The sequence below is a fragment of the Triturus cristatus genome, chromosome 3_2 (genome assembly GCF_964204655.1).
Source record: "Triturus cristatus chromosome 3_2, aTriCri1.1, whole genome shotgun sequence".
In the NCBI taxonomy this organism is placed as follows: domain Eukaryota; kingdom Metazoa; phylum Chordata; class Amphibia; order Caudata; family Salamandridae; genus Triturus; species Triturus cristatus.
The window spans coordinates 823,281,245-823,308,644 of record NC_140584.1 but is presented as its reverse complement, the minus strand read 5'-3'; the positions used below and the strand labels follow the sequence as shown (position 1 = coordinate 823,308,644).

Below are 27,400 nucleotides of genomic sequence, written 5' to 3'. Positions count from 1 at the left end.
GCACATAAGAAAGATAGTGAAAAGAAGTGAAACAAGATATAATAGAGCCCAGTGAGGTGATCAAAGCCTATAAGGTGAACATAGTGTTTAAGAGGTCCTTAAAAACAATGAGAGGCATGTAAGGATGTAACGAATCTTTTTTGCTCTCCCTTTGTTGGTGTCGACGACGTTTCAACCCACTCTGGGAAAGGGGTCTCTTCAGGACAATTATCTGGGGACTAATAGTATTCAAAACTCGAATTGAAGGTGAGTAGTTGAGTTTGACGCAGCTTGGGGCATCTAATGTCTTCGCTGTATCAGTGCTCAAAGACAATACATGTAGATCAAGGCAACCGAGTGAATAGTCTGTGTAAGGGGTAGGACAGCCGTGGTGAGCCGTAGTATCCGTAGTCCAAATCAAAAAAATATATATAGACCTTGAATAAGGTTCCCGATTTGATTATAGTATTTGTCAAGGAAACGAACGAGTGAAGCATCCGATCCAGCCGCGCGACTTGCGCGGCTGGATCGGATGCTTCACTCGTTCGTCGTCGACACCAACAAAGGGAGAGCAAAAAAGATTTGTTACATCCTTACATGCCTCTCATTGTTTTTTAAGACCTCTTAAACACTATGTTCACCTTATAGGCTTTGATCACCTCACTGGGCTCTATTATATCTTGTTTCACTTCTTTTCACTATCTTTCTTATGTGCCTGAAAAATATAATATGTTCGTGATACAATTTTGAATTGTGTAATAAATTGTTTTTACTTCGGCTGAAGTAAATAAGCTCTCCAGGCTAACTAAGTAATTGTTTTCTTTGGCAAAGTGAAATAATCCTTTGTAAAAATAATATTTTTCGTTTTTTGATTAAATCAGTTGGGAGTATATCTCTACTCCATATTGTAAATGGATTATTTTGAATAAGTTCCTTGTGAACATTTTCCTTACTTAACAGTAATACCCAGTTCACAGGGACGTATGGGTGGCTCTTGTTTGTTATAAATAAGGCAGAAAATAAGGAAGCGTAGAGAAAAAAAGGTTTTCCACAAAAGGATCCGCAAGGAGAGATTTCTAAAAGAGAATGCAATATGGCATTAGCGGTCTGTTTTTTTGTTTTTAAAATTAAAATCTCATATTGAGGGGTGGCGGGGCATAGTTTGACATTCTGTTGTGCTTTCCTGCTCCTGAACCAAACCTTAGTGCTTCCAATGGCCCCTATGGCTGTAGCTAATCTCCCTTCAAAGGTAGCCTGAAAGAATGTCAGGCCGAACAGCTTTATGTGGGGTGGTATGTGCTAATGAGCACCTCTATGCACTGATGTTACGGCTCTGAGCGTGTGGTTACCAGCGCCCGGGAGCACATCTACGACTTGTGGTCTTTGGAAAACTACCACTTTGTAGGTGAGCATGAGAGTTGCATTCTGCCAATGGGAGCTGGCTGCATGGCCCGAGGTTGTCAGTCACCGATATGAGCCCCAGGAGTCTTGATGTTCTTGTTAGGGAACGGCTGCTCTAGGGGGGCCTTGAAGATGCCAGGATGTGTGCCCCAGAGTATTAATTAGTGCAGCCAAGAACTTTCCGAGCTGCGTGGCTAATGGAGCCCATGCTGCTCTAGCCCCGGCTTTCTATTAAAATATGCCCAGATCTGGGCCTCCTGGGGACACCGAGAGGACATCTTTAATTATACAGGAATCTAAAACTTCTAAACGCGCGTCGCTTTCGAGACTCATACAGCATTGTCTGCACTGGCAGTGGAGCCGGGCTCATGAGTGTGCTGCATAAGGAAGGCTTTCGTGTGCGACCTGTCGAGGCTGTGCTGAATATGGTTGGGCATAACATGACATGATAGTAGCTGTATGTGTGCATGTGCTTGTGCTGTCTGTATACGTGTGTGCGCACGCACGTACTGAAGATATGCTTGAGTCTGGTTTCCTGTGCTGAATATGAAGGAGATTCATACGGACATTGGGCCCTGCTCGAGTGTGCTGGTTAGGGCCTCAGTGTGTCCGATGCCACGGCACTGTGCTGAATATGGACATGGAACCGGACAAAAGTGAATGCAGCCTGCCCACATTTAAGGTGCATTACATTAGGCATTTCACTGCTTTTTCCATGATGTTATTTAAATTTGGTTTTGTGGCAAGAGACATAAGCCTTGTAATTAGCACTTTCAAAAGATAAGGCTGGTTGCTGCCGATGCAGGGCTTCTTTTAGACAAGCGCTCGCCATTGCCTTGTCCTCCATGTGACCCTGTGCGCCTCTGAGCTCCGTGCTTCTGTGCCTGCTTCACAGCTGTTGTGAAGACTTTTCTTATCTGCTTGTTGCTTGTTAAATAAACAAGCAGATAAGAAAAGTCTTCACGGCAGCTGTGAATCAGGCGAGCCAGTCCGGCAAAAAGCGAAAGGGAGGCACCAAAAAACCCTCCTTTCCAATGGGAAGCCAGCGTTTAACATAAACGCTGACGCTACACAATGGAAATGAGGGGCGGGGCTCAAGTCACCTTCTGGAAACTGACTTCTTTACTATAAGTCTCGAGGCGAGGAGTGCGTGCGCGCTCCAACGCCAGCCGAGACCTAAAAATGGGAAAAGTAGAAGGGGGAAGAGTAGAGAATAAAAGAGGGGATAAATAAACAAGCAAAAAGGTGATTTACAGAGGATAAAGGCATCTGTTACTTTGCCTGACATTGCACTTTTGATCAGGCAAATAGCGGGTCCCTTGGTCTGTGACCCAGGTGAGTATCTGACTGGTCTTTGGGATGTTCATATTCTTCTCACGAGTGCCTGCTTGACAAATACAAGAACAGGGAAGTAAGTCACCAAATGAGTGACATTGGTAAGAGATAGCTGATAGTCAATAAATGATCCTATAGTGAGTAACGGCTGACCCACAGGTCACTATTATTGTAGTAGAAACAAAAGGTTCTTGCCAGAACTGTCTATAGGCAAGACCTAAAAAGTCTTGTGCTATAAACTGCAGGATATTTTTTAAAGGCTCACAATGTAGAGAGTGCAAGACAAGTCAGTTTAGAGAAGTGTGGTAGGTATCCTGTGTGTCCCTGTTTACGTGCATAAGTGAACTTGTGCATATATGTGATGTAAAATCATGGAATGCACCCTTTAAGTTTGTTCCACCAGTGATTGCTTGTCCAAGCATTGTTGATCTGAAGGACGAGAAAGATGCATCTAGCTCCTTTTGGGAACTCCATCTACAACGTGTGCTTGAAGTAAATGCTCTAAAACAAACTGCTGTTTACGTGTCTTTCCCATGCCACCAGAGTTCCTTGCATTAATCATAACACAACTTCAAGAAAGATGGGGTATGTGCACCACATCAGTGTGCATTGTTGTGATGGCCTGTTAACCTAAATATCCCTAGCACTTTCTACTGAATTCTTACCTATTAATGATGGAATAATAGAAACCGGATTTGTTCAGCAGACTGCGTCATTTGTTCCTTGACAAACCAAGCGTTTAATAGTGTACAAATGCTTGCAATAAATATTACTAACTGACAACAGCATCCGGTCTTTCAAGTCGAATTGTGTACCAAGCACAATGACTTTAAATCAATTAATTGCTGGATCAACATCCAGTGTAAGGATTAAAGGTGAGACAAATATGGGGCTGAATCACATTGAGAAGTTAGATGAGTGATTGTTTTGTTAGGGAAATGCATTCTCTTGAGACAAGATTTTTGAGGAAGAGGTTTGTGAGGCACAGGGTTGTCACTTAAAAACTATTGTAGATGAGTCAAAGTATGTAGGGGTGACTAAAGCAAAAGTGAAGATGAGAGCTTACAGTTCAGTGAGTACGGAAATGCTAAATATTATCGCGGAGCTGTAAGAGAGAGAGGGTATATGTGAGTGGGTATAAATAGGGACATATAAGGCATAGAAAGACTAGGGAAAGTGGAACCAGCAGACATGTTCATCTGAAATGGTGATGAAGCGTGTACAGCAGTGGTTCCCAAACTGCGCGCCGTGGCACCTCGGTGTCCCTGGCTGGATGTGTCCAGCTCCAGGCTGAGCGTGCACGAACAGCAAACAGATGCAGTCACTGCATGGCCTGAGGGTGCACAAATATTGTGAAAAGAGAGAGTAGACATATCCTTGCATTACACATACTATTCTCCATATCTTCATCCTTCATGCCAATTATTTCCAGGTATTAAAATGGAAGTACTACCGAGGCAGGGCTTACACCGAACACTCCCCCTAGCCCCCTGCCAAGAAAAAGTAAGATAATGGGGAGCCGTGGCCAACAGCCAATTGCTCATGGGAGTTGTGGGTCAAAAAAGTTTGGGAACCACTTCTGAATGCCTTTTGTCAATGCCCCAGAAGCACTTTCACACTTCCTTCATGCCCACTAAAATACTAATAACTGGCTGGCAGAAAGGAGAACAAAATGCAGATTTAGCTTCCAGGGGCTTCAGGCAGGACAACGGTAACTTTTTAAAAGTTAGTTTTCTGTAATATATGGAACAAATAAGACTTCACAATCCAATTGGATTTTTAACAACTATTAAAAATAGTTGTTTAATTATTTTACTAGCTAGTCCCAATACTTAGATAGAGGATTAGCAATTAATATTGCATCCCAGTGTTTTCCTTTGGGACAGTCAAACATGCTACAGTGAAAATAGCATTTTCACTGTAAGGACATGTTTACCGTAAAACATTTACATGTCCTACTTTTACCTACCATGCACCCTTCCTTTATGGGCAATAAGGCCTACTTATGGGTGACTTATAAATATTTAAAAAGAAGGTTAAAGTCAGTTACAAATGGTCATTGTAGTGGATGTTATAATGGTTGCTATAGTCCACTTGTAACATTTAACTCACAGGCCCCGGGTACACCTTGGTACCATATACTAGGGACGTATAGGTGTTCCATATGCCAATCAGGAGTATATCAATTTTACCATGTTGAAAAGAGGAGCACAAGCACTGGTTAGCAGTGCAGGGTTCCATGGTAAGCAAAAAATGTGGGGTGACCCTGCAGAAAGGTCACATTTCCAACACGCTCCTAATCAGGTGGCGGGACTTTGCTTGTGGCTTGGACAATGTGAGCCACAAAGGAATTGGAGGACCGAACCTTTGATGTAGACAGAATCTTTGGATGATGGTTTATATTTGTTCCCAACTCAAGGGCTTCACCACCCTAGACTTTATTAGCTCCTTAAAACTTTCTGAGGCAGATTTAAACATGTTTTTAGGCATGGGAAAAATTTGACAGTGCATTCAGATTTGGAAAGCCTTCACTAGAAAGTCCTCTTTCTCCTAAGCGACATACATATCCACTTTATGTTGTGCGGTAGCCCTCTGAATGACCTCATGGTATTCATTCAGCGGGGATGCCCTAACTAGGTAGTAGTCCAAGTCAGGATCAAGTGGGGTGTAGACACTGTAGTCCTCCCAGTGGATATCAGTTAGCTGTTCTAGGGGCTGGTCATATGAACTGCCTGGATCAGAAAGGTGTGTGGGCGCCCCTCAAGTGACTGGTGGAGGCAGAAGAGGTAGTGTGCTTAAGTGTGGTGGTGGAGGTAGAAAATATAGGAAAGAGCAGGTGTCCCTGTCGTTCCTTGGCACTGGCTCCATAGGAGCATCCAATGAGGGTTGTTCGAAGGCAAGCTTTTTGTTGCAAGGCCTTCCTCTAACTGCTTGAGCTGTAGTGGTTTCGACATGGAAATTCCCAGTGACAAAGTATATAAAGAGACACTTCTGTCTGGGGTCTCAGTAGTATCGTTACCTCCGACCCTTAGGATCTAGCTGGTGACAAAGCTTTTGGCATCAATGGGGTCTTCGGCTCTGGCTTGAGTGATGCCTTTGACGTCTGGGTGAGCTGGAATGCTCAACAACCTTGGATCATGTAGGGCTCGACATCCGGCAAGGCTTAATGCATCTCAGTGGATGGTTGGTTGACTCTGAAACTTTAACTTTGTGCCTGAAGGCGGCAGAGGCCATTGAGGTGGCAAGTCCTTTGTGTCTGTGGCTCAATGCCCAACTCCTGCAGGAACTGTGCTCTACCTCGCCGTCTGACTTTTTAAGTAATCATGGTTTAGCCGCCTGGCTCTCCGAGAAGAGTGCACTATTTGCGACCCTGGACGTCTTGTTAGTTCGAGGTCCGGAGGTCTTCAGCATCTGTTTGACTTCCTCATAATCTGACTCCTTCTAGAATGGGCATTGGTTGGGCTAACAGGATTCTGAACTGACCTGCAAAAAATTGCCTTCTTTGGTACTGAAGGAATCTTCTTCACCCACAATATCGGAGTTTCAGAGGATGCTTGTTGGTGCATTTTGCAGTGTGCCCAGTGTCTCCTTCGATGGTACCTTAGGATCTCTTCGAGCGGATAGTGAGGCAGGAATCGCAGGATGCATTGTCATGGTTGGGAGAGAGGCATAGATTGCAGACGTCATGGTGATCCAACATTGATTACTATGAAATGCACTAGCAGCAAAGTTGGAGGGGTGTCCATTCTACCACCCTTGTGTGAGTGAGCTTCAAGCTCATACGAACAAGTTACTTACCTTCGGTAACGATATATCTGTAAGAAACATAAGTTAGTTATAGATTCCTTACCTTAGAATTACCCCCAGGCGTCAGACTGGATCCGAAAAGTTTATTCGTCAGCAGTACCTCTGCGCGTCGAAAGGTGGCGTCGGTCGGCTACGTGTCCGTCGTTGGCGTCGTGGTCGACGGAATGATATCGCAGCGGCTACTTAGACGCTGCCCTCGCGCGCGGACGTCAGTTCTGTACACGACTTTCCATGCCAGAAACGCAGAGCCATGCAAGACACTGACCACTGGTGCACAAAACTAGGGCCCTGAAAGGATGTCCTTTACCCTAGAAATCAGTTCGCAGAACGGGGAGGATGGGTGGGGCGGTAAGGAATCTTTAACTAACTTATGTTTCTTACAGATATATTGTTACCGAAGGTTAGTAACTTGTTCATCTGAAAGAAACATGTTAGTTATAGATTCATTACCTTAGAATAGATACCCCAGCAATACCAACCCCGGAGGTGGGTCTGCGAACCAAGATCACACCAGAAAGTCCTAGAGAACAGAATGGCCAAAGAAGCCTTCTCTTCGAACTTGGCTGTTGAGGCAGTAGAGTTTCGTAAATGTGTGCAACTAATCCCACGTAGCTGCCTGACAGATGTCATTTAGAGGAACTCCTTGTACCAAAGCAGTGGTAGCTGCCGTCGCCCTGGTGGAATGGGCGTGCAGCCCCACTGGAGGCTCCTTCTTTGCCAGAGAATAGCAGGCTTTGATACACAAAACGACCCATCGGGAGATAGTCCGCTTGTGTACAGCCCGGCCTATTTTGGCACCCACGTAGCCAACTAAGAGTTTGTCAACCACCCGGAACTGTTTGGTGCGATCCAGCTAAAAGGAAAGCACACGTTTTGGGTCCAGATGGTGGAGGCTCTCTTCCTCTTTCGAAGGATGCAGAGGCCAAAAGAAGGTGAGCAAAGCGATGGTCTGCCCAATGTGAAAGGCAGTGACAACCTTTGGAAGGAAGGATGGACGGGTCCTGAGAACCACCTTGTCCGGATGTACAGACAGGAAAGGAGGCTTGGATGAAAGAGCCTGGAGCTCACTTACTCCTCTGGCAGATGTGATGGCTACCAGGAATGCAGTTTTAGAGTCAAAAGCCTCAAAGGACAGTTGTGAAGCGGCTCAAAGGGAGCACACATTAAATAGGTTAAGATTAGATTCAAGTCCCACTGAGGCACAAAGAAGGGAATAGATGAGTTATGCCTTTCAAGAAGCGGTTTACCACCAGGGGCTTGAAAAGAGAAGGCTGATCTGGAAGCCGAAGGAAGGCAGAGATGGCCGAGAGATAGCCCTTGATAGTGCCCAGAGCAGAGCCCTGCTGGGCCAAAGAGAAGAGAAACAAGAGAACCTCAGAAAGAGGGGCAGAAAGGGGATCCACAGCCTTTGCTGTGCACCATGCCACAAATTTGTTCCACCGGCAGGCGTATACCGTCTTTGTGGAGGGACGCCTAGCTGGCAAGATTACATCACAAACTTCGGGAGGCAAGTCAAAAGACGTCAACTGCTGCCGATCAATCTCCACGCAAGGAGGTGGAGGCTGGAGAGGTTCGGGTGGAGGACCCTGCTGCTGCGACAGAAGATCCTCCCGAAGAGGCAGTTGAATCAGAGGATTGATGGCCTTGTTGAGTAGCTCGGGATACCATACTCTTCGTGCCCAATCCGGAGCCACCAGAATGACTTGGGAACGGTCGCGCCTGATCTTCTTCAGCACTCTGGGCAGAAGCGGTATAGGCGGAAAGGCGTACAACAGACCGCAACTCCAGATGCGATGAAAAGCGCTGCCTAGCGAGTGCTGCCTTGGAAATTCCACCGCACAGAATTGCTGACATTGCGCGTTCTCTTCGGTGACGAATAGATCTAATCAAGGCTCTCCTCACTGTTGAAAGAGACCTTGCACCACCTCCGAGTGAAGATGCCATTTGTGATCCATCATGCAGCTGAGTTTGTCCGCCCTGGTGTTCAAGGAACCTGACAGGTGTTGAACCACCAGGGATATGCCCTGATGTTTCAGCCATGTCTAGAGACAGAGGGCCTCTTGACATAGGGTCCACGACCCCACCCCGCCTTGTTTGTTGCAGTACCACATGGCGGTGGTGTTGTCCATTAACACCTGCACTACTCTTCCCCAGACTTAGGGAAGGAATGCTTTCAGTGCAAGCCGGATCGCCCGCAGCTCCAGAAGGTTGAAATGGAGCCCGGGCTCCGCCGGAGACTTCTGATCTCCGCCTCTCCAATGTAGCCGCCCCATCCCAGAAGGGAGGCGTCCGTCACCACTATGTGCTCTGGTTGGGGAGGGGAGAGGTATCTGCCGCTGACCCAATCCTGGTTCGTGAGCCACCACTGCAGTTGACGTACAGTGCCCTCTGAGATCTGGACGCAAACGGACAGATTCCCCTGATGCTGCGCCCACTGGAACTTCAGGTCCCACTGCAGAGCCCACATATGCTACCTGGCATGATCTATCAGCAGGATGCAGTAGGCCATGAGGCCCAGCAGCCTCAGGGTCATCCTGACCGAAACCCGGGATAAGGACTGAAAGATCGGAATCATAGCCCGAATATTCCAGACTCGCTGCTCGGGAGGTTAGACCCGAAACTGCGTCGTATCCAGAACCGCTCCAATGAAGAGGAGCTTCTGAGAGGGAATCAGGTGTGACTTCGGCACATTGACGGTGAACCCCACAAATGCAGGAGGTCGGCCGTAGTCTGGAGGTGGGAGACAACAGTCTAGGGCGAGCCCGCCTTCAACAGCTAGTCGTCGAGATAGGGGAAGACTGGAACCCCTAATCTCCGAAGAGGAGCTGCGACCACCGCCATCACTTTAGTGAACACCCGAGGGGCGCTGGTAAGGCCAAAGGGGAGCACGGTAAACTGAAAATGCTTGTGGCCTACCGTGAACCACAGGTAATGCCGGTGGGCCGGCAAGACAGGGATTTTGAAATAAGCGTCCTGCAAGTCCAAAGCTATCATCCAGTCTCCAGGGTAGAGGGCAGACAAGACCAGAGCGAGCGTCAACATCTTGAACTTCTCCTTCCGGAAGAAACGGTTGACGTTCCTGAGATCCAAGATAGGACGCAGGCCCTTGTCCTTCTTGGGCACCAGAAAGTAGTGGGAGTAACAACCATAACCTACTTCTGGGACAGGAACGCGCTCGATGGCTCCCTTGGCCAAGTGAGCCGTAACTTCCCGTTGGAGAAGGCTCAGGTGATCCTCCAATATACGGTGGTATTGGGGTGGCATGGCTGGAGGGGTAGCCTCGAAGGGGAGGGAGTTGCCCATGCGGACTATCTGCAAAATCCACCTGTCCAACATGATGGTGCGCCAGTGGGGGAGGTGAAGGCGGATCCTGCCGCCCACTGGTGTGTGATGGGCCTGAAAAGTCTAGGGAGGCTGCTGCAGAGGGGGGTTGGTGACTGGACCGCCCACTGGCCCCCTGAACCATGGCAGTGGCTTCCACGTCTCTGGCAGCGCGAAGATTGGGAAACTTGCTGTGGCCTGTGGATCTGGGGAGGACGTAGTAGGGCACCCCTTCTGTAGCCACGAAAGCGGCGAAAATCAGACTGTGCGGGGCGACTGGAGAGGCCCAAGGACTTCGCTCTAGAGCGTTGTCCGTTTTGTCGCCAAAAAGGCGACGGCCATCAAAAGGTATGTCCATGAGGGTATTCTGGACTTACCCCGAAAGGCCAGTCGATCTCATCCAGGCGTAGCGAGGAAGGGCTACTGACGTGGAAATCGTCCTGCCTAGAGAGTCGGTGGTATCCAGCCCACAACGGATGGTAAACTGCGCAGTATCCCTCCTGGCGGCAATAGCTTGGAAAAGCACAGTCCGGGTCTCCTCCGGACACCGAGGCAGCACCTGCGCAACCCTGTCCTACACAAAGTGGGAATAACAGCCTAATAGACATGCAGTGTTTACCGACCGCAGTCCCAAGCTGGCGAAAGAGAAAATCTTCTTTCCAAGATGATCCAGCTTGTTGGATTCTCTTTCCGGTGGAGCGGTAGGGAATGTGTTCTTGGAAGTGGAGGCTTGGACCACCAAGTTCTCAGGGGTGGGTGTAGGGAGAGGAAAGTTGGGTCGCCCGGGCGGTGGCGTCGGGCAATCATCCTATCCACGGGAGTCCCAGTGTTAGGTCCGGACCAGCTGCCTAAAAGGATGTCGGAAAGGGCCTCATTAAACAGCAGCAAAGACTCCGAGGAGCTCGCTGCCGGCTGAAGCACCTCTGTCAGGAGGTTAGTCCTGACCGGCACCGTAGGAAGCTCGAGTTTGAGAGCCTCGGCCATCCTACGCAACACCACTGCGTATAACGCTCCCTCCTCCGTAGCCACGGTAGGAGGAGACAACATGCCAAGGTCAGGGGAGGTGTCTAGACCACTGACATTCCCCAGTTCCTCTCTCCAGTCCTGCTCAGAGTCTAGCTGATCAGTCAGAGGGTCACCTGACCCCCCCAGACCTCCTCCTCATCCTCTGGGTTCCAATCTGGCCAAAAAGGGACCCCAGGAGTGAACAGGGGCACAAATACCCCTCTCGGCGCCGGGTCGGGCGATGCCAGTCCGGCTCCGTGTCCACATCAGGATGGAGGCCGGGGGCATGACCGGCGTCGGCTGTGGTAGCGGTGCCAGAGGAAGGGGATCCAGATCTACGGCAGGATCCAAGGGGGGCCTGCCGCGCCATCGGCGGAGAAGGCCTAGGTCCCCCCCAACCGAGTTTGCGGGGACCAAAGGCGTGCCGGTGTGTTCGGGTTGCCCAAAGATGGCGTGCATCGCCTTGTAAAATTTACGAAGCTGGGCAGGAGTCACTTCGGGTCCCGGGAAGGGAGGGAAGCCCGGAGTGGACTCTTCGGTCTCCGCGTGCTGAGCTGCAGGAGGGGTTCCGCCCGTATGCCTCGTCGCGTCAGCCGACCGACGGGGAGAAGTCGAAGAGCAACGATGCATCTTCGTCTTCTTGTGCTTCGACTTACCTGACCCAGAGTGCGAAGATTTGGAAGACGAGTGATGATTGCTCCGTGACTGGTCCTTCGACCTCCCTCGCGACCAGGACCTCGAACGGCACGGAGCCGACTGCCGGTGCTCAAGAAGCTTTCAGGATTGCTCCCGCAAAGCCTTCGGAGCCATGGACCGGCAGTCGGAGCATGACTTGGGGTCGTGGTCGCATCCAGGCAAAAGAGGCACACGCGGTGCGGATCCGTAACCGACATCAGTCGGCTACAGGAACCGCGAGCCTTGAAGCAGGGCATACCTACACGCACCAGGAGTCATAGACTCAAAAAAGACGTCTACAAAAGTCACTCAAAAAGTTCATTTAAAAAGTGACTGGAGGTACTGATCTATCCGGATCGGCGATGGCTGGCACGGAAAAAGAAAGAACAGAACTGACGTCAGCGTCTAAGTAGCTACCACGACGTCATCCCGGCGACCACGACGCCAACGATGGAAGCGGAGCTGACCAACGCCACCTTTCAACGCGCAGAGGTACTGCTGGCGAAAAAACTTTCCGGATCCAGTTTGACGCCTGGGGGTAATTCTAAGGTAAGGAATCTATAACTAACATGTTTCTTTCAGATGTTACCACAACGAGAAAGACTGTCTTTCGGGTCCAGAGACTTAGGGAACAGCAGTGCGGTGCTCAAATATGGTACACATAAGGATTGAAGGACAAAATTAAGGGCCCACTGTGACATCATAAAAGGTTTAGGAGGAACATGTGGGGCAAACCTTTGACAAAAACACATCACAACCAGTGATGACAGTTGGTCCGGTAAACATACAAAGACTGAAAGGGCCCACAAATACTCTTTAACAGTGCACACTGCAAGTCCTTGCTGGACTTAAGACAGAAGAATAACACACATGGCAGTTTAGCTTGCATCTGGTCCATGTCAATGGCGCCACACCAAGTCTCAAACTGGCCCAATCTGGAACCACTAGGATGACTTTGTGCCAGTTGTTCCTGGTCTTTTTCAGAACTCGGAGCAAGAGAGCTAGTGGTAGGAAGGCACACAGGAGTCCTGTGCTTCACTCTAAGTAGAATTTGTCTCAGAGAGAGAGCCTTGTTTGGAACACTAGCGCACAAGACTCTAGACATTGCATGTTCCCCCACTTGCTGAAAGACACCCGCACCACCTCTAGATGTAGCTGCCATTTGTGATCCACTAGGTGTCCCCAGTTGAGTTTCTCCACTCTGGCGTTTAAAGATCCAAAGGTGGTGTACGATCAGGAAGATGCTCTGACCATCCAACAAAGTCCAGAGGTGCAAGTCATCTTGGCATAAAGCCCAGTACATCCTCCCTCCGCATTGCTACATCATGGCAGCAGTGTTGGCCAGGAGGACCTGAACCAGCTTTCCCTTGACAGACAGGAAGGCTTTCAATGGCAAGCGAATGGCCCGCAGCTCCAGCAGGTTGACGTGGAGATGGGTTTCTGCCGCAGACCAAAGTCCTCTGATCTCTACCTCATCCAGATGATCTCCCTAATCTAGCAGTGATGTGTCTGTCACCACAGTTAGCTCAGGGAAGGGAGGAAGGGGGGAGGAGGAGTTTGTTGCTGGCTCAATTGTGGTTGAGCAGCCACCACTGCAGATCTTGTGCAGTCTCCTCCGAAACCTGGATGAAGTCAGACAGGTTCCCATGGTGCTGCCCACTGAGACTTAAGATCCCACTGCAGAGCCCACATATGAAATCTGGCATGGTGACTAGCAGGATGTAGAAGCCCAGTAGGCCAAGAAGCAACAGATACATCCTCACTGAGACCCAGGATTGAGGTTGATACATCAGATCATAGCCCGAATGTCCTGGACTTACTCTGGAGGGTAGGTCAAAAGTGCACTGTATCCCGGATGGCTCCAATGAAGGGGAGCCTCTGGGAAAGAGTCAGGTGGAACTTTGGCACATTAATCGAGAATCCAAATGATGTTAGAAGGTCTGCTGTCATTTGAAGGTTGTTCACGACTGACGGTGGCAAGCTCGCCTTTAACAGCCAGTTGTCAAGGTTGGAGAAGACTGAGACCCCCAACCTCTGAAGGTACGCTGCAACCCCGGCCATCACCTTCCTGACCACTTGAGCAGCACCTGTGGGACTGCAGGACAGGGATATGGAAATAGGCAACCTGCAGGTCCATCGCCACCATCATGTCTCCTGAATCAGACCGAACCTTGGAAAGAGTGAGCATCATGATTTGTCCCTCATCAGAAAGAAACAGAGGGGTCGAAAATCTAAAATAGGGCACAGACCTATACCCTTTTTTGGCATTAAGAAATAATAAGAAAAAACACATTTTCAATGATTGGACCCTCTTCTCTGGCTCCTTTCTTCAAAAGAGATTGGATTTCTCTCAACAGAAGGCAATTGTAGATCTCAAACTTCAGCCACCTGTCTAATGACCACAGTGAATGAAAATCTCTACTGTGGAAGGGCCAGGTGGGGAGACCAGCGCTGTGTCAGGAAGTGTCCAACCCACTGGCCTCTCGTAGGTTCATATAAAAAGTGCCATCATATTATGGGGCGAATTTATCCCCACCATTATCACCAAAAGCTAGTATGCTCTGGTCAGAGTCCTATATGAGCAGTTGTACAGGAGGGTAGCTCTTAGGCAAAGGCACGGTCTTATTCAAGTCAGAGTATATGCTGCTGGACGTGTAGGAACTGAACTTGAATGCGGCATCAGCCAAAGTCGATATGGATTTGGTACAGAGATGGACATTACTATTGGCCTCAATGTCCTCCTCCGACGTCGTCAATGTCTGTGCCAACGTGGCAGGGTTAGCATGGATTGTTGTACCAGTGTGGAGTTGGTCCCAGAGTTAGAACTGAACCCAAAGTTGGTTCAGGAGGCACAGATCGTGCTAAGGGCAGATCGACCGGCGGAAACCCAGAGGGAGCCGGTAGGGTTCCAAAGATGCTGTGAATGGCCTCCTTAAAATCCTTAATCTGTTGTGGCGTCGCCGGAAATTCGGCGTTCACTGGAACTAGCTGCGGAACTTGCTCATCAGTAGGGGACCAGGAGCGAAACCATAGGGAATTTTGTTGTCCTTGTGACTTCTCAGAAGGAAAGTGGGGAGGCTGAGACAAGGCCCGCTTGGGCTTCTTGTGCTTCTTTTTAAATTTTGACTTACCTGAAGACTTGGATCGTCACAGCAACCTTTCTCAGGAACAGGTCCGTCTCTTTGAATTTGAGTGGCCTTTACTCAATTTCCTTCGGTGCTCGGCTATGTACAACTTGGCTTCAAGGTGCCGGATCGACTTTCCATGCATCAGGGCACATTCCTGACATGACTTGGAGTCATGTCCTGACCCTAAACACCAGAGACACACCTCATGGGGTCTGTCACAGACATTTGTTTTAACAGGGCTTAAGCAATGTACTTTTAGGAGGGCACATATTCTCTTGCACACTGGAAAGAAAAAATTTGGATAGGTGAGGAAATATCCATCAGAAAATTGTTGCCTTTTTGCTACTACTAAACATGATACGGAGCTGCTGGAAAAGGTTAGCAAACGTGTGTGGTTGCTGCAAATACATGATCATGTAGCACCAGAAATCCCAAAAGACATATTTAACAGCTGCAAGCACAGAGTATGCCACTCCCACCAGACTCACCTTCTTTGTCCGGATGAGTTTGTGGTCCCTGAATTCTGTCAGCTGAGCTCTCAGGGTCAGGTCGCTGTTTACTAGAAAAGCCTCACGACACTGCTGATAGAAATCTTGAAAAGATAAACCTGCGTGGGAGATGGCAAGTTACATTATAAAGGTCATTTAAACTCTTATGTGTTTTATTTTGGCTCAAAAAGGAGACACAACGGTTGCTTACAGTTTTCATGTTGCTTTTTCTCTGGTCCACAATATTGAGGACCTCCACTCCACTGCTTTAATTTACAACTCCCATACAGCTCCCAACCAACGCATGCTCTCCACCATATTCATATACATGATTGGCACAGTTGTTACTGGTCTTTTTTTACATTTTAAGTGTGCTGAGTAATAAAGAACATTACTGTGTTTTGCAAAGTTCGGGTGGGAATTTCCTTGTACCAGACAGGCTGTTACCATGGAGTTTTGGCATGAGACATGAGGAGAACGTCCCGAGTTCTGCATAAGCATGGCTGCTTTTACTTGTCTGGCTGCAGGTAGAGGGGGCTTCTGCCAGCAGAAATCCACCAGAGAAAAAGTAAACCTTTTTTCCTTTTTTAGGAGAAGGCAAGAGGCCTCCTCAATTCAAGAAGCAGTAGTCTAGAAGTTGAGTGTAGCAACTAGTCATAAAATCATGCACCACATTAAGAATGTCTCTTGGAATCTGTTAATCCTAACATTACATTTCTTAGAATATTCTGCCCAGATCCTAAAGAGCTGTACAACAATAATCCATATGGTGCCCCACGCCAGCCAATTCCACATATAATAGTTGAGAAAAAAAAGACATGCTTTACTTTGATTAGAGGTGGGGAGTTGAAACAGAAAAGATGCCACAAGTAACACTGGTCTGAAATTAGAGAGAACGGCAGCAAAGGGTACGTTTTGACAGTCTATGGAAGAGAGGTGAGACAGAAAGAACAGAGCAGAGCACAGGTGATCATTCACACGTGTAGGAAAGTTCCCCTTTTTGACATGGTCACCCCCATTTTTTGCCTGGTATTTGATGTAACCTTGACTGAAGTGCACTGTGTTCCTGCTAACCAAGTCCCCAGTGCCAGTGTTCTTTCCCCAAAACAAGGTTCCACAATTGGCAAGGCCTTTAGAACCTGTGTAAGTCCATAGTAAATGGTACCCCTAGTACCTAGGGCATGGATACTAAACAGGGTGCCTAAAGGTTGCAGAATGTATTGTGCCACCCTAAGGGACCCACCACCAAACTCATGCAGACTCCCACTGCATGTTGCGTGAAATGGTGCATAGAAAAGTGAAAACACGACATGGCACGCACCCTGTGGCCTTGTCCACCGACACTGGATTCAATATTGGTAAGTCACCCCTGCAACCGGCCTTAAAGCCCTAAGGCAGGGTGCATTATATTACATGTGAGGACATATCTGCATGAGCAGATATGCCCCTGTGCTGTCTAGCCCAATTGCTATAGTACAAGTGAACAGGGAAGCCATCTTGAGTACATGTACTGGGCACTGGTCATTACGAGTTCCCCATCTACATGAGGGCTTCATTGAAACCTATGGTGTTTGGTATCAAACACCTTGTCTTGATAAATCTGTACGGATACCGGTTCTAGATTTATGACATGCACCCAGGGGTACCTTAGAGGTGCCCTCTGAAAACACACCAATTGCTAGTGTGATGGCTGACTGTCAACACAGAAGCGGTTCTGACCTCCTGGAGCTGGGAGCCTGCGCTCTCGGAGGTCAGAAACAATGTCTGCTCTGGCCGGCGGTGTTGGCACTTCCTCCAAGCAGGGTGGCTAGTAAACAGCATATCAAGGTAGGAGGCTGCAAGGCTTGTCCAGGGCCCATTGGCACCAGGACAGATGGGAAAATTAGCTAGTCAGGAGGCGTATTCACTACCGGGCTAGTCACACCCCTAAGGTGGGCTACCTGAAGTGAACACGAAATGTAGAATACCACCATCTTGGATTTTGGTGAAATTAGATACATTGGGTCGGGGTTATGACCACTCCCCACAGGAAGTGGTCATATAGGGGGTGTTGGCACCCCAAAGGTAAGTAGCCATTGGCTACTACTTTATATTCCCCTTAACGCCCCAAAATTGAGTATTTAGGTGGCACTTCTGACACCAGAAACTCATACTCAACAGACACAAGAAGAAGAGGACAAAGAAGGGCAGAGAAAGCGAGAACTGAGGGCTAGCTGCAGACTTTTTGGCACCAAACCCTGCCTACCTGCACCTGTCCCGACAATCGCGACAAACCAACTCACCCTGCCGCTGTGCATCTACCGAGACCCCCAGTGGGCTGTCAGCCCTTTGCAAATTGCCAGCATTCTCCCCTGGAGTAGAGGAGTTACTCCCCTGCAACTTGCAGGCACCAAACAGTAAAGTTTACCATTCTGCCCCCCCCCCCCCCCCCCCCCGGTTACACCCACGCAGCAGCTGCCCAGGAAGAGGTCTCCGTGCTTCAGAAGGTCAGATCAGTCTCCGCACCAAGTGAGAAGACGCCAGGACGAACCAGAGCCACACAGCACTAATACCGGGGTACCGGACCCCTTGCAGCAACCAAAGAATGTTTGGGTCCAATCCAGACTCCAACACCTCCAAGACCTCAGCAGCCGGCGAGGGACATCAGCACCGCAGAGACACACTTCGAGAGTTGGCCCAGCTGTGCCTTCCCCTCAACCGGCGAGACAGACAGCTGTGAGTGCCCATGACGCACAAGACCAGCCGACTTAACCACTCTGCATCCGAGCGCTCCAACCCGGGTTTCTGAGAATCAACTGTGCTTCCGTGCTCCCAGGGCCCTCACAAACCGAGCCCCCCAGTGGGAGCTCCCGGACTTGTCCCCAAGCCTCCCTCTGCAGCCTGTTTCTAGGTGCCCCACTCTCTCTCCTTAGGTGTAGCAGGCAAAGTTACAAACCCGACCAGCACCTCTGCACCCGGACGCTTCAGGGCAAGTAAAGTCTAACTGTTGGTGGTTCTTTGGACCTTCGCCCCCTACCACCTAAAGTCCTGAAGGGGACCGCCAGAAACCTATTGCAAGTAACTGTTTGCAGTATATTCCTCTTTCCCCATAGGAAAGCATTGCGCGTAAAGACGCATTTAAGTGAACATTTAACTTACCTGTAAAAATCAATATTTCGAAAAAGACTTACTTGATCCCAAAGTTCTTGGTGTTGAAATTTATATAAAAATACATGTTGTTTTTCTAAATTGGTCTTGTATTTATTTTTGAGTGTGTGTATCTCATTTATTGCCTCAATGAGTACAACAAATGGTTAGTACTACCTTCTGATAAGCCTAAACTGCTCGCCCACACTACCACAAAAGAGATCATTTAGGTTTTTTACTTGTGCCTCTGTAAACCAATAAGGGTTGCCTGGACTCTCAGCACAGTGTACCTCGTTTTGGTGCACTACATAGAGAGCAAGCTTCCTATAACCCGTAAACAATTTCGGTCAAAGTTTGAAATGTATTGTTTGAGAGGTTCGAAAGTAATTCTATCATAACACTTTTGGTGGTGTGCACTCAAACTCCCCAGGTTAAGTCATGTTCAAATGTACAACCCAAACAGCTAGACAGAATTAAAAAAAAATTGGCACATAGACATACATACCTTCTAGTGGTCTGTTGTAAATAAGATCAGTGTTTTGGAAGCTATTTATACATTTAAAATATCCTCACTCCATGCCTTAAATGGTTAATCTGCTGCAGATACGTACTGGCAGGACAAGAGTACACATTTGCAGGGGAAAAACATAAAACGTTTCAATATCCATGTGGATTACCATCATGTAGGTTTTTTAAAAATCATCTTTACTGGTATTTCAATTATGTTGGACAAACAATTGTACAGTGATGGAAAGCACCTGACATGAGCCTGCACAACACAGCATACAATGTGTTAGTACAAGTTGTTGTCATCTGTAATTACATCCGTACACTTAGTTGCGGTAAGCGGTATGAAGTTAGTCATAAATTCGAGCCATAAATAATCCCAAATTTAAGATGAGGCAAGAAGTAAAGTAAAAATAAACTTCATACGTAAACCGTTAATGTAGCAGGCGGGGAGGAGAATAGCATAATTTGTAGCGTTAAGGCAGAGATGCCATCTGGGTTTTGCCTCGTAGAGTGAGCATAAGTACACCTTCAATAAAGGTGTTTCAGTTATAAAGAAGGTCAGTTTTAGAGTGAGCACAGGTATTGAATGGTTGCGGTGTCCTCATGTGCATGATTTCAGTTTTTTTTCTAAAAGACGCAAGAGGTTTGTGGGTAGACTGGTATTCCATCTTAATATCAGCTGAAAAATAATGTGGCACCAAAATATTGTGTCAAAATGGAATTCAGAAGGTTAGCATTGTTCATAGAGTTTTTGGGGGGTGTGGCCAACTAACATGGGTGGGCGTGGCCAACTAACATGGCCGATCGGACTTGATTCCGACCGGCTTCGTCCCAGGCCCTGTAGTTTTCATGGCATAAGGTGAAATTTCAGATACCCCGATCACCCCACGACACAGCCAGAAGCAGGGAATACTCCGATGCCCTGTGGTGCCCTCGAGTTGCAGTGGAGGGGCTCTGGCGAGCTGTGATCGCGCGGAGCCGAGATCAAGAAAATGGCGGCTCTCCCTGAGGCGGGCTCCGAGATGCGGAGCGAATGAGCTCCCTGCCCCTGGACCGGGTGATCGGGATCGACGGTTGCCCCACGTGGGGCGTTTTGACCTCTGCTTCTGGCGATTCTCTGCCCCCGCTGCTGCAATGGAGGTGGCGGACGGCGATCTTGGCTCCGGAGCCCGGACCTCACAAGATGGCAGAGCTCCCTGACGGGACTACTGAGACGCATTAGTGGAGGGAGCCCAGAGGTCAGGCATAGCGCCGGTGGCAGGACGCGGCCCCTGGGACTGCTGATGGGGGCATCTTCCAGCACGCTGTCGAAGAGGAGGCAGGAGTGGCAGCGGGGGACAGGAGTGATCCGGCGTAGGGGGCCCGAGGTCTCGAAGCATCCGAATTAGGAGGGGGCTGGAAGCCAACTCTAATCCGAGGCCCTAGGCGCCTGATGTCTGACCCTAACATGGCCGCCAAACACTGAGGACAATCACTAGAGAGCATGGGCTGCAGCCTCAGAGCTATTATGCAGGCCCCCCTTCCCACTGAACATTGAAAAGAGCCAGAGAAGTGCGGAGGGTAACGCCAGCAGCCGGCACCTTTCTCGAAGAGACCCAGCATTACCACGCAGGCCGCCATTACCAAGAAGGCCCTCTGACCAGCTCTTGGAGCCCTAGCAACCAGCACTGGGGGTAGACTCACAGAGGACTGCGGGCAGCGTTGGTCCCGTAGGCGAACGAAGAGCGCACCGCCTGGTTCCGCGCGGCAAAGGGGGTGGCCAAGAGCTGACCAAATAAAGCATCCACCTATGCCACCGAAAAGGCCCCCAACAATAAGGTCTCCAACTATCTTGCTGCTACAGGCGCGGGGTCGACCGGAGAGGAAACGGCGCAACCCACAGGAGCAATGGCACTCACCAGGGAGGACCTCCTGGCATCCTTCTGGGAGTTTAAAAAGGAGCTCTGAGCAGACATTAAGACTGACATGGACGCCTCCTTCGATTTGCTTCGTGCGGAAATGAGGGAGAAACTGAAGACCATACAGGCCGACGTGGACTCGGTGGGCCCCAGAACGCTTGACCTTGAGGTAAAAGTACAGGAATTGACTGATCGCATTCAACCCCTGGAGGAAGGATCAACGAACTTACGGGGGACAGCTATGAGTCACCTTGCTCAAGTGCGAGGATTTAGAAAATAGGTCCAGCCGCGATAATATACGAGCCCGTGGCCTGGAGGAAGACTGCGAGGGACCAGACCTGGAGGCCTTCATGGTAGGCCTTTTCTCCTCGGACTTTGAAGAGGGCGGCCCGAGATCCACCTAGAGAGAGTTCACAGAGTGGGGCCGCGGCTCCCGTGGAGGGCAGGAGGACCCGAGACATTCTGGCAAAATTCAGCTCATTTAAAGTTAAAGAATTGGTCTTACAAAAAGCTAGAAACGCCAACAAAGTCTCTTTCCGGAACGCAATGTGTACGCTCTACCAGGACGTGGCCCAAGCCACTCTTATGTGCCGACAGCAGATCCGCCCGATCACCGACTGTTTGATAGAGAAGAAGGTCAAATACAGGTGGACCTCCCCATTTGGGTTTACCTTTCAATGGGAAAATAAACACTTGAATTGCACCAAGCTGACTGAGGCAGCGGACGACCTGGGAATCACGATCCCTGTTTGCAGTTATCTATGCACCAAATACGGGACAATAGGACTTTATACTCTCCTTCCTTACGGCCTTGGAGAAATTTGTGCGAGGGGACATTCTCCTAATGGGAGATTTCAATCTTGTTTGGGATCAGGGGCTGGACACGACTCATCCACATAGGGCGACACTGTGGGTTTTTGGCAAGGCACTTAAATCGCAAATCCAACTCCTGGGGCTGGTTAACGTGTGGAGGGATAGTAATCCCACAGTTCGCGACTATTCCTTCCTCTCCCACTCCCACAGGACATACTCCCGCATCGGTCACATATTCGCGAGCCAGTTTCTGCTCCCCTCGGTACTACAGATAGACTTCCATCCGATATGCCTGTCTGACCATGCCCCCATCAAGACGACCCTCACCTGGCCGAACCCACATCCAAAGCATGTGCGTTGGTACTTCCCCAATTTCCTTTGCAGGGATAGACTTCGGCGAGATGAACTTAGGCAAACCAGTAAACATTTTTTTGAGCGGAATGATCCAGAGCTTACCTCGCACGCCATCACCTGGGACGCATTTAAAGCGGTAGTCCGGGGTAAGTGCATTGAGTTAGCCACCACCCTGAAAAAACAGCAGCGAGAGGAGGGCCTCATGTTGGAAAGGGAACTACAGACCGCAGAACAGACGCACAAGACTAGCCCCTCAGCTCTGACGCAGAGGAAAGTAACTGCCCTCAAAGGGAAGCTGCTGGCCATATACACTAACAGGGTGGAAAAAAAACATCTTATGCTTACAGGCCAGGGGTTATGAGGGAGGGAACAAAGTGGGTTGCCTGCTCGCACGCCAGTTAAGGGCCAAACAGGAAAGGGAATACATAAAACTTATAGTAGATGACGTGGGTGTCTCACATAAGACCGAGGAGGGGAAGGCACAGGCCTGTGAAGAGTTTTATTGTACCCTTTCCACTTCAGAACACCCAAGGGCGCAGGACCAAACGGGGTATCTGGACCCCTTAGACCTCACACAGGGTCAACACCAATGAGGACTTGGCTAAACCGATTACCCCTGAGGAAGTGCAGCAGGCGACTGACTCACTTAAATTACAGAAAGCACCGGGACCGGCCCGGTTTACGGCACACTTCTACCGTACCTTCGCACCGGAACTAGCCCCCTTTTGAACGACCTTATTCAACATCATCGCTTCTACACAGAAAGTCACCCCCTCCATGGGAGAGGCAATTGTGGCAGTAATTCCCAAACCGGGGAAGGACCCTACAGCCTGTTCCTCTTACCGCCAGATAGCCCTTCTGACTCTGGATGCCAAGATTTACTCCAAAATCTTGGCCACTCGCCTCAAATTTGTGCTCCCAGGCCTTATTGACCTGGACCAATCAGGCTTTATTAAGGGACGGAGGACCCGTGTTAATTTGCAGTGCATCATCCACATAATAGAGAAGGCCCGGAAGAAAAACATCCCAGCGTATCTTCTCTCGCTAGATGCGGAGAAAGCATTTGACCTCGTGGAGTGGACCTTTTAGTTTCGGGTGCTCCAGCGCTTTGGATTTAATGAGACTTTTATAGGGATGGTTTGCGCCAATTATCACTCTCCTAGCTCCCGGGTCCTGGTCAATGGCGTTGCTTCCCCTTCTTTTAGCTTGGCACGTGGGAACAGGCAGTGGTGCCCGCTGCCCCCCTCCTTTTCGCCCTAAGCATAGAACCCCTAGCGCATAAAATTTAAGAAAACCCAGACATACGAGGGGTGCGATTTGGCTCAGACGATCATAAGACATCACTCTTTGCTGACGATGTGCTTCTTCCAGTCACAGAGCCACTGTCCACTTTACCAGCTATTCAGGAGGAGCTTACACTGTTTGAGCAGGCGGCGGGGTTTAAGATCAATGTGGCCAAGTCCTTCTTACTCAATCTGACCCTCTCTAAAGAAGAGTGGCGACGAATGGAGAGCGCGTCACCCGTCACCATTTAGCTGCACAGCTAAGGAGAATACCTATTTGGGGATCAAGCTCACCCCCCGTATTTCAGATCTCTACAAGGCCAACTTCCTTCCCCTTTTACGGCAATTAAAAATTGACCTGGACAAATGGAGTGTTGCATACATCTCCTGGTTGGGCAGGATTAATGCCATTAAGATGAACGTGCTCCCCTGTTTGCTTTACCTCTTTCAGGGGCTACCCATTCCAGTGGAAAATGGTCTCTTTAGAGAGTTGTGAAAAATGATTACTAAATTTATTAGGTTGGGGAGGAAGGCTCGCTTGCCCCATTGCCTGCTCACGCGGCCACACGAGGCAGTGGGTTTGGCGCTGCCGGATTTTCAGGGCGGCACAGCTGCGCGTAATCACAGAATGGTCGCTGCGTGCCTCTGAGAAGCACTGGCTTCATATAGACGGACAGATTACCGGCTGAACCATAAGGGATCTACTGAGGAAGCCAAAACATGACAGACCGCCCAACGCCTACTTCAGTACATCCACGCCCACCACATTACAGGTATGGGATGCTATCACAAAGAGGTTGTAGCTGACCACCTTTCCATCTCCCTACACGCCTATACATTTCAATGCTGCCCTCCCCCCTGCGCTCCAAGTGGGACCCTTCGATGCATGGCGGGCGGGTGGTTGTTTCACGATTTCCTACCTCTTTCATAAAGGCGTGATTCTCACCTTTCAAGAATGCATGAAACAATTCACATTAACTGCCAAGGAGGAATTCCACTATTTGCAGCTTAAACATTGGGTACAGCAGCCCCTGGTGCGGATGGCCGCCACCAGGGACCTGCTCCCCATAGAGAAGTTTGCCCAATCTGGGTACTCCTCCAAGGGATGCATTTCCTTGTTGTATGCTCTCATACAAGCTCTGAGCCCCAGGAAGACCCCGCGATATAAACGCTTTTGGGATGCACTTTTAAATACTCTTCTAGGGGACAAACCGTGGGAGCATTTAAGTAAAGACAGCGAAATTCAACCGCTCGATGTAGCTAAGGGAGGCGCACTACAAATTCATGTATGACTGGTACTTGTATCCCCAGAAACTGCACAAGATCTACCCCAACACTTCGGATAGGTGCTGGACGGGGTGTGGTCTACTGGGCGACTTTCGTAATAACTGGTGGGACTGCCCCTCCATACAGCCTTTTTGGAAAGAGATCCTATCCCAAATTAAACTCATGTTAGGCTACCCAATTCCTCATTCCCTGGAACACACCTTGCTGGGGGTGAGAGATCCAACCTTGAAATGCCAAACGCAGAGTGATAGGTCTGTCATGTGGCTCTGCCTGGGGCCAGCCAAAATGGCAGTAGCATGGAAAAAACAAGGCACGTGAGGCTGTGGAGGGCGTTGGCTCTGGAGTGCTTGGCCGACACAGTGGGCGACACCAGAAAAGGATTCAAATATATATGGTCCCCGCTGGTGAGCTACTTGTCGGAGGGGCTCCCACTGACGGCGTGTGCCCCGCAGCTAAGAGCCCTCAACCTGTTTCATATAAAATGTCACAACAGCACAGATGGCAGCTTGCAGCTAGGATGATGCCCCATCATGGGCCCAGACGCCCATCCCTCATGTCCACTTCATTATTATTTGGACCATGACATCACGTTTTATAATTTTATATTAGGTATGTTAAGTTTCCTTTCTATGTTCCTCTCCTTAGAGGGTGGATTGATGGAAGGTTGTAGAATACTAAATGCAACACTATATGAACTATCAATAAGTTTTACAGGCCACAGAACTCGTGAACAAGCTGTAACCTACATATAATTTCTGTAACTCTTGGCCTATTTTGACAACTGTTGCAGGTGTACTACTTTTCTGTATCAATCTAAAAAATCAATAAACAGAATTTGAAACATAGAAGTTTTTTTTATTTGAGTGAGGGAGTCTACTGTTTTTTACAGTTCTCTCTGAAGTACCCTATCTGCTTCAACGAGGGTGGAGGTAATGACCAATACTCACTACTTGGAAGGCCTCCCATTCCGCTAGAGAGGAGGTTGTATCGTCATTTTCCTCAATATAGTTGTGCATACTTTTGGCCAGGGTGCTGAGAAAAGCTGAATCTTCGAGTCTGAAGGCATCATGTTGGAGAGGGAGGTTGACTTTACCTTAGGTCAAGCCAATTAACAATGGGGTGTGGTAAGAGATGCGTAGGTAGTCCGACAAAGGGATAAGATCAGACAATCCAATCTTCCATAGAGGTCGAGTGAAGGCAAATAAAAAGTTTATTCTAACCCAGGATTTCATAGCCTCCATTTAGCCATAATTTTTGAGCCAGTGGGCTAGCGCTTCAGCATTGCGAGTCGCCTGGGCTTGTGGGTATGACCTATCCAATGTGACATATAGCAAACAAAAGCACACAATTACATTAAAAATCCCACCCAGGATGAATGGAATATGTACCTTTTTTTGCAAGTTGCTGAAACATTCTGCTCAGAAATGCACATTCTTTCATGTTTAGGGGGTAGATGCTCACCAGATCAGAGCTCTTTTGTGTGTATGAAGAAAAGTTAGTGTAAAAGACTTGGCATTTCCAAGCATTTCTGGACTAGTCCCCTTTGCCAATGTTATGTGAGATTCTTGGAGTAAAGCTACGTAGACCCCTCTATATTAAAAAAAAGAGAATAGATTCTGTGTCATTTGTTTTTGGTGTGCATCCTCTTAACATTCCGTGTGTTCACAGAAAGATTACAGAGATTATGATGACTGTTGCTCCACAGACCATCTGAGACTATCAAACACATTTAAAGACAGAATTGCATAACACTTAACCATAAGTCCATAAGCTAAGGGACATTATGGTTAAGTAAAAAAGAAAAAAGACTATAGAATTGCTTAGATATGGTTAGTTGTAACACGACAGGCACGCATCAATGGAGAGAACTTTAAATTAGGGGGCATAAGGGTGGAGTGGTCCCGATAACCACAACTGGGCAATTTTATTCGTTTTTGGAGCTTATGTGAACTTAACATAACCCTTAACGTTTGCTTTCTGCCAAAGAACAACCGAACATCCATCACATAAACCACTCTCTCAACTACAGTTCCTTGAACCACCTTTAGCAAACTCTAAGCCAACAGTACACATTAGACCCAATCCCTGGCACCATCACACACACTACAAGCTCCAAAGCATACGTTGGTTTCGCATTTGGCAGCTCAACAGCATATTCATATCAAGTAATATTCATACGTCACTCAAGGCTTCCAGGCCTATAGTCGGCTAATAATTGCAACTTCACCAACATCCTCCACTTATCTGCACATCAACTTCAAGTTTACCAGAAACAGCGTCCTTTCAAAGCCACATAAGAAAAGATGCCTCTAATTAGAACAGTCACCTAAAGTTTAGCAATGGGCAACCAAACACCCACTACAAAACAACAGCAACGTTCAGCATACACATCTATGCACATAATGCACCAATCAGGGCGCTAAAAGGAGCGAGCCAGCCCCAAATCAATATAATGCATCGCTAACCAATCCACTAGTCTATTCTAACTTTGTTGGGCACTATCGAGTATGACTCACCTCTTCATAATACGAAATACATCCAAATACAATGTCAACAACCAAGTACCCTTAAAGAGTGCCCACATTCCAAAAGTTCTTTAGGACCATACAAATGGCAGTCGAATACTATACAATTCTTTGGCAGCATAAACCGTGCTTAAGTGTTTCTTGACAGGAGGACTTTAAGTACACATTTATTTGGGGGCCCAAACTATGAATTGTACTATCTGGCATGCCAACTGCAGTGGCTGAGGACGTAGCTTGCCCCATAGATGCCGCCCAATGTCCTGTAGTACGGGAGAAGGTGTACTCAGACATGTTGCGGAAGGCCGCACGTGCTGGGCGGGTCTCTCTACTGCTCCATGCTGTTGAGTGCGTTACCAGTGCCATCTTCATGGAGAGACCGCATATTCACCGGACCTGCCCCTATGGTCTTTGCTGGCTTTCAATAAGGTCAGGTCAACAGCATACCAGTCGCAGAGGTGGCGCAAC

The 27,400-nt window shown here is 48.6% G+C and overlaps 1 protein-coding gene across 1 annotated transcript in view; it reads right to left on the bottom strand.

Moving 5' to 3' along the window:
• Positions 1–27,400, bottom strand: part of ORC2 (origin recognition complex subunit 2) — a 286,663-nt gene that overhangs the window by 6,925 nt on the left and 252,338 nt on the right. The window contains exon 16 of the mRNA XM_085649029.1: positions 15,140–15,258. Within this exon, the coding sequence (XP_085505155.1) occupies positions 15,140–15,258 (119 nt within the window). The remainder of the gene's footprint in view (positions 1–15,139; positions 15,259–27,400) is intronic.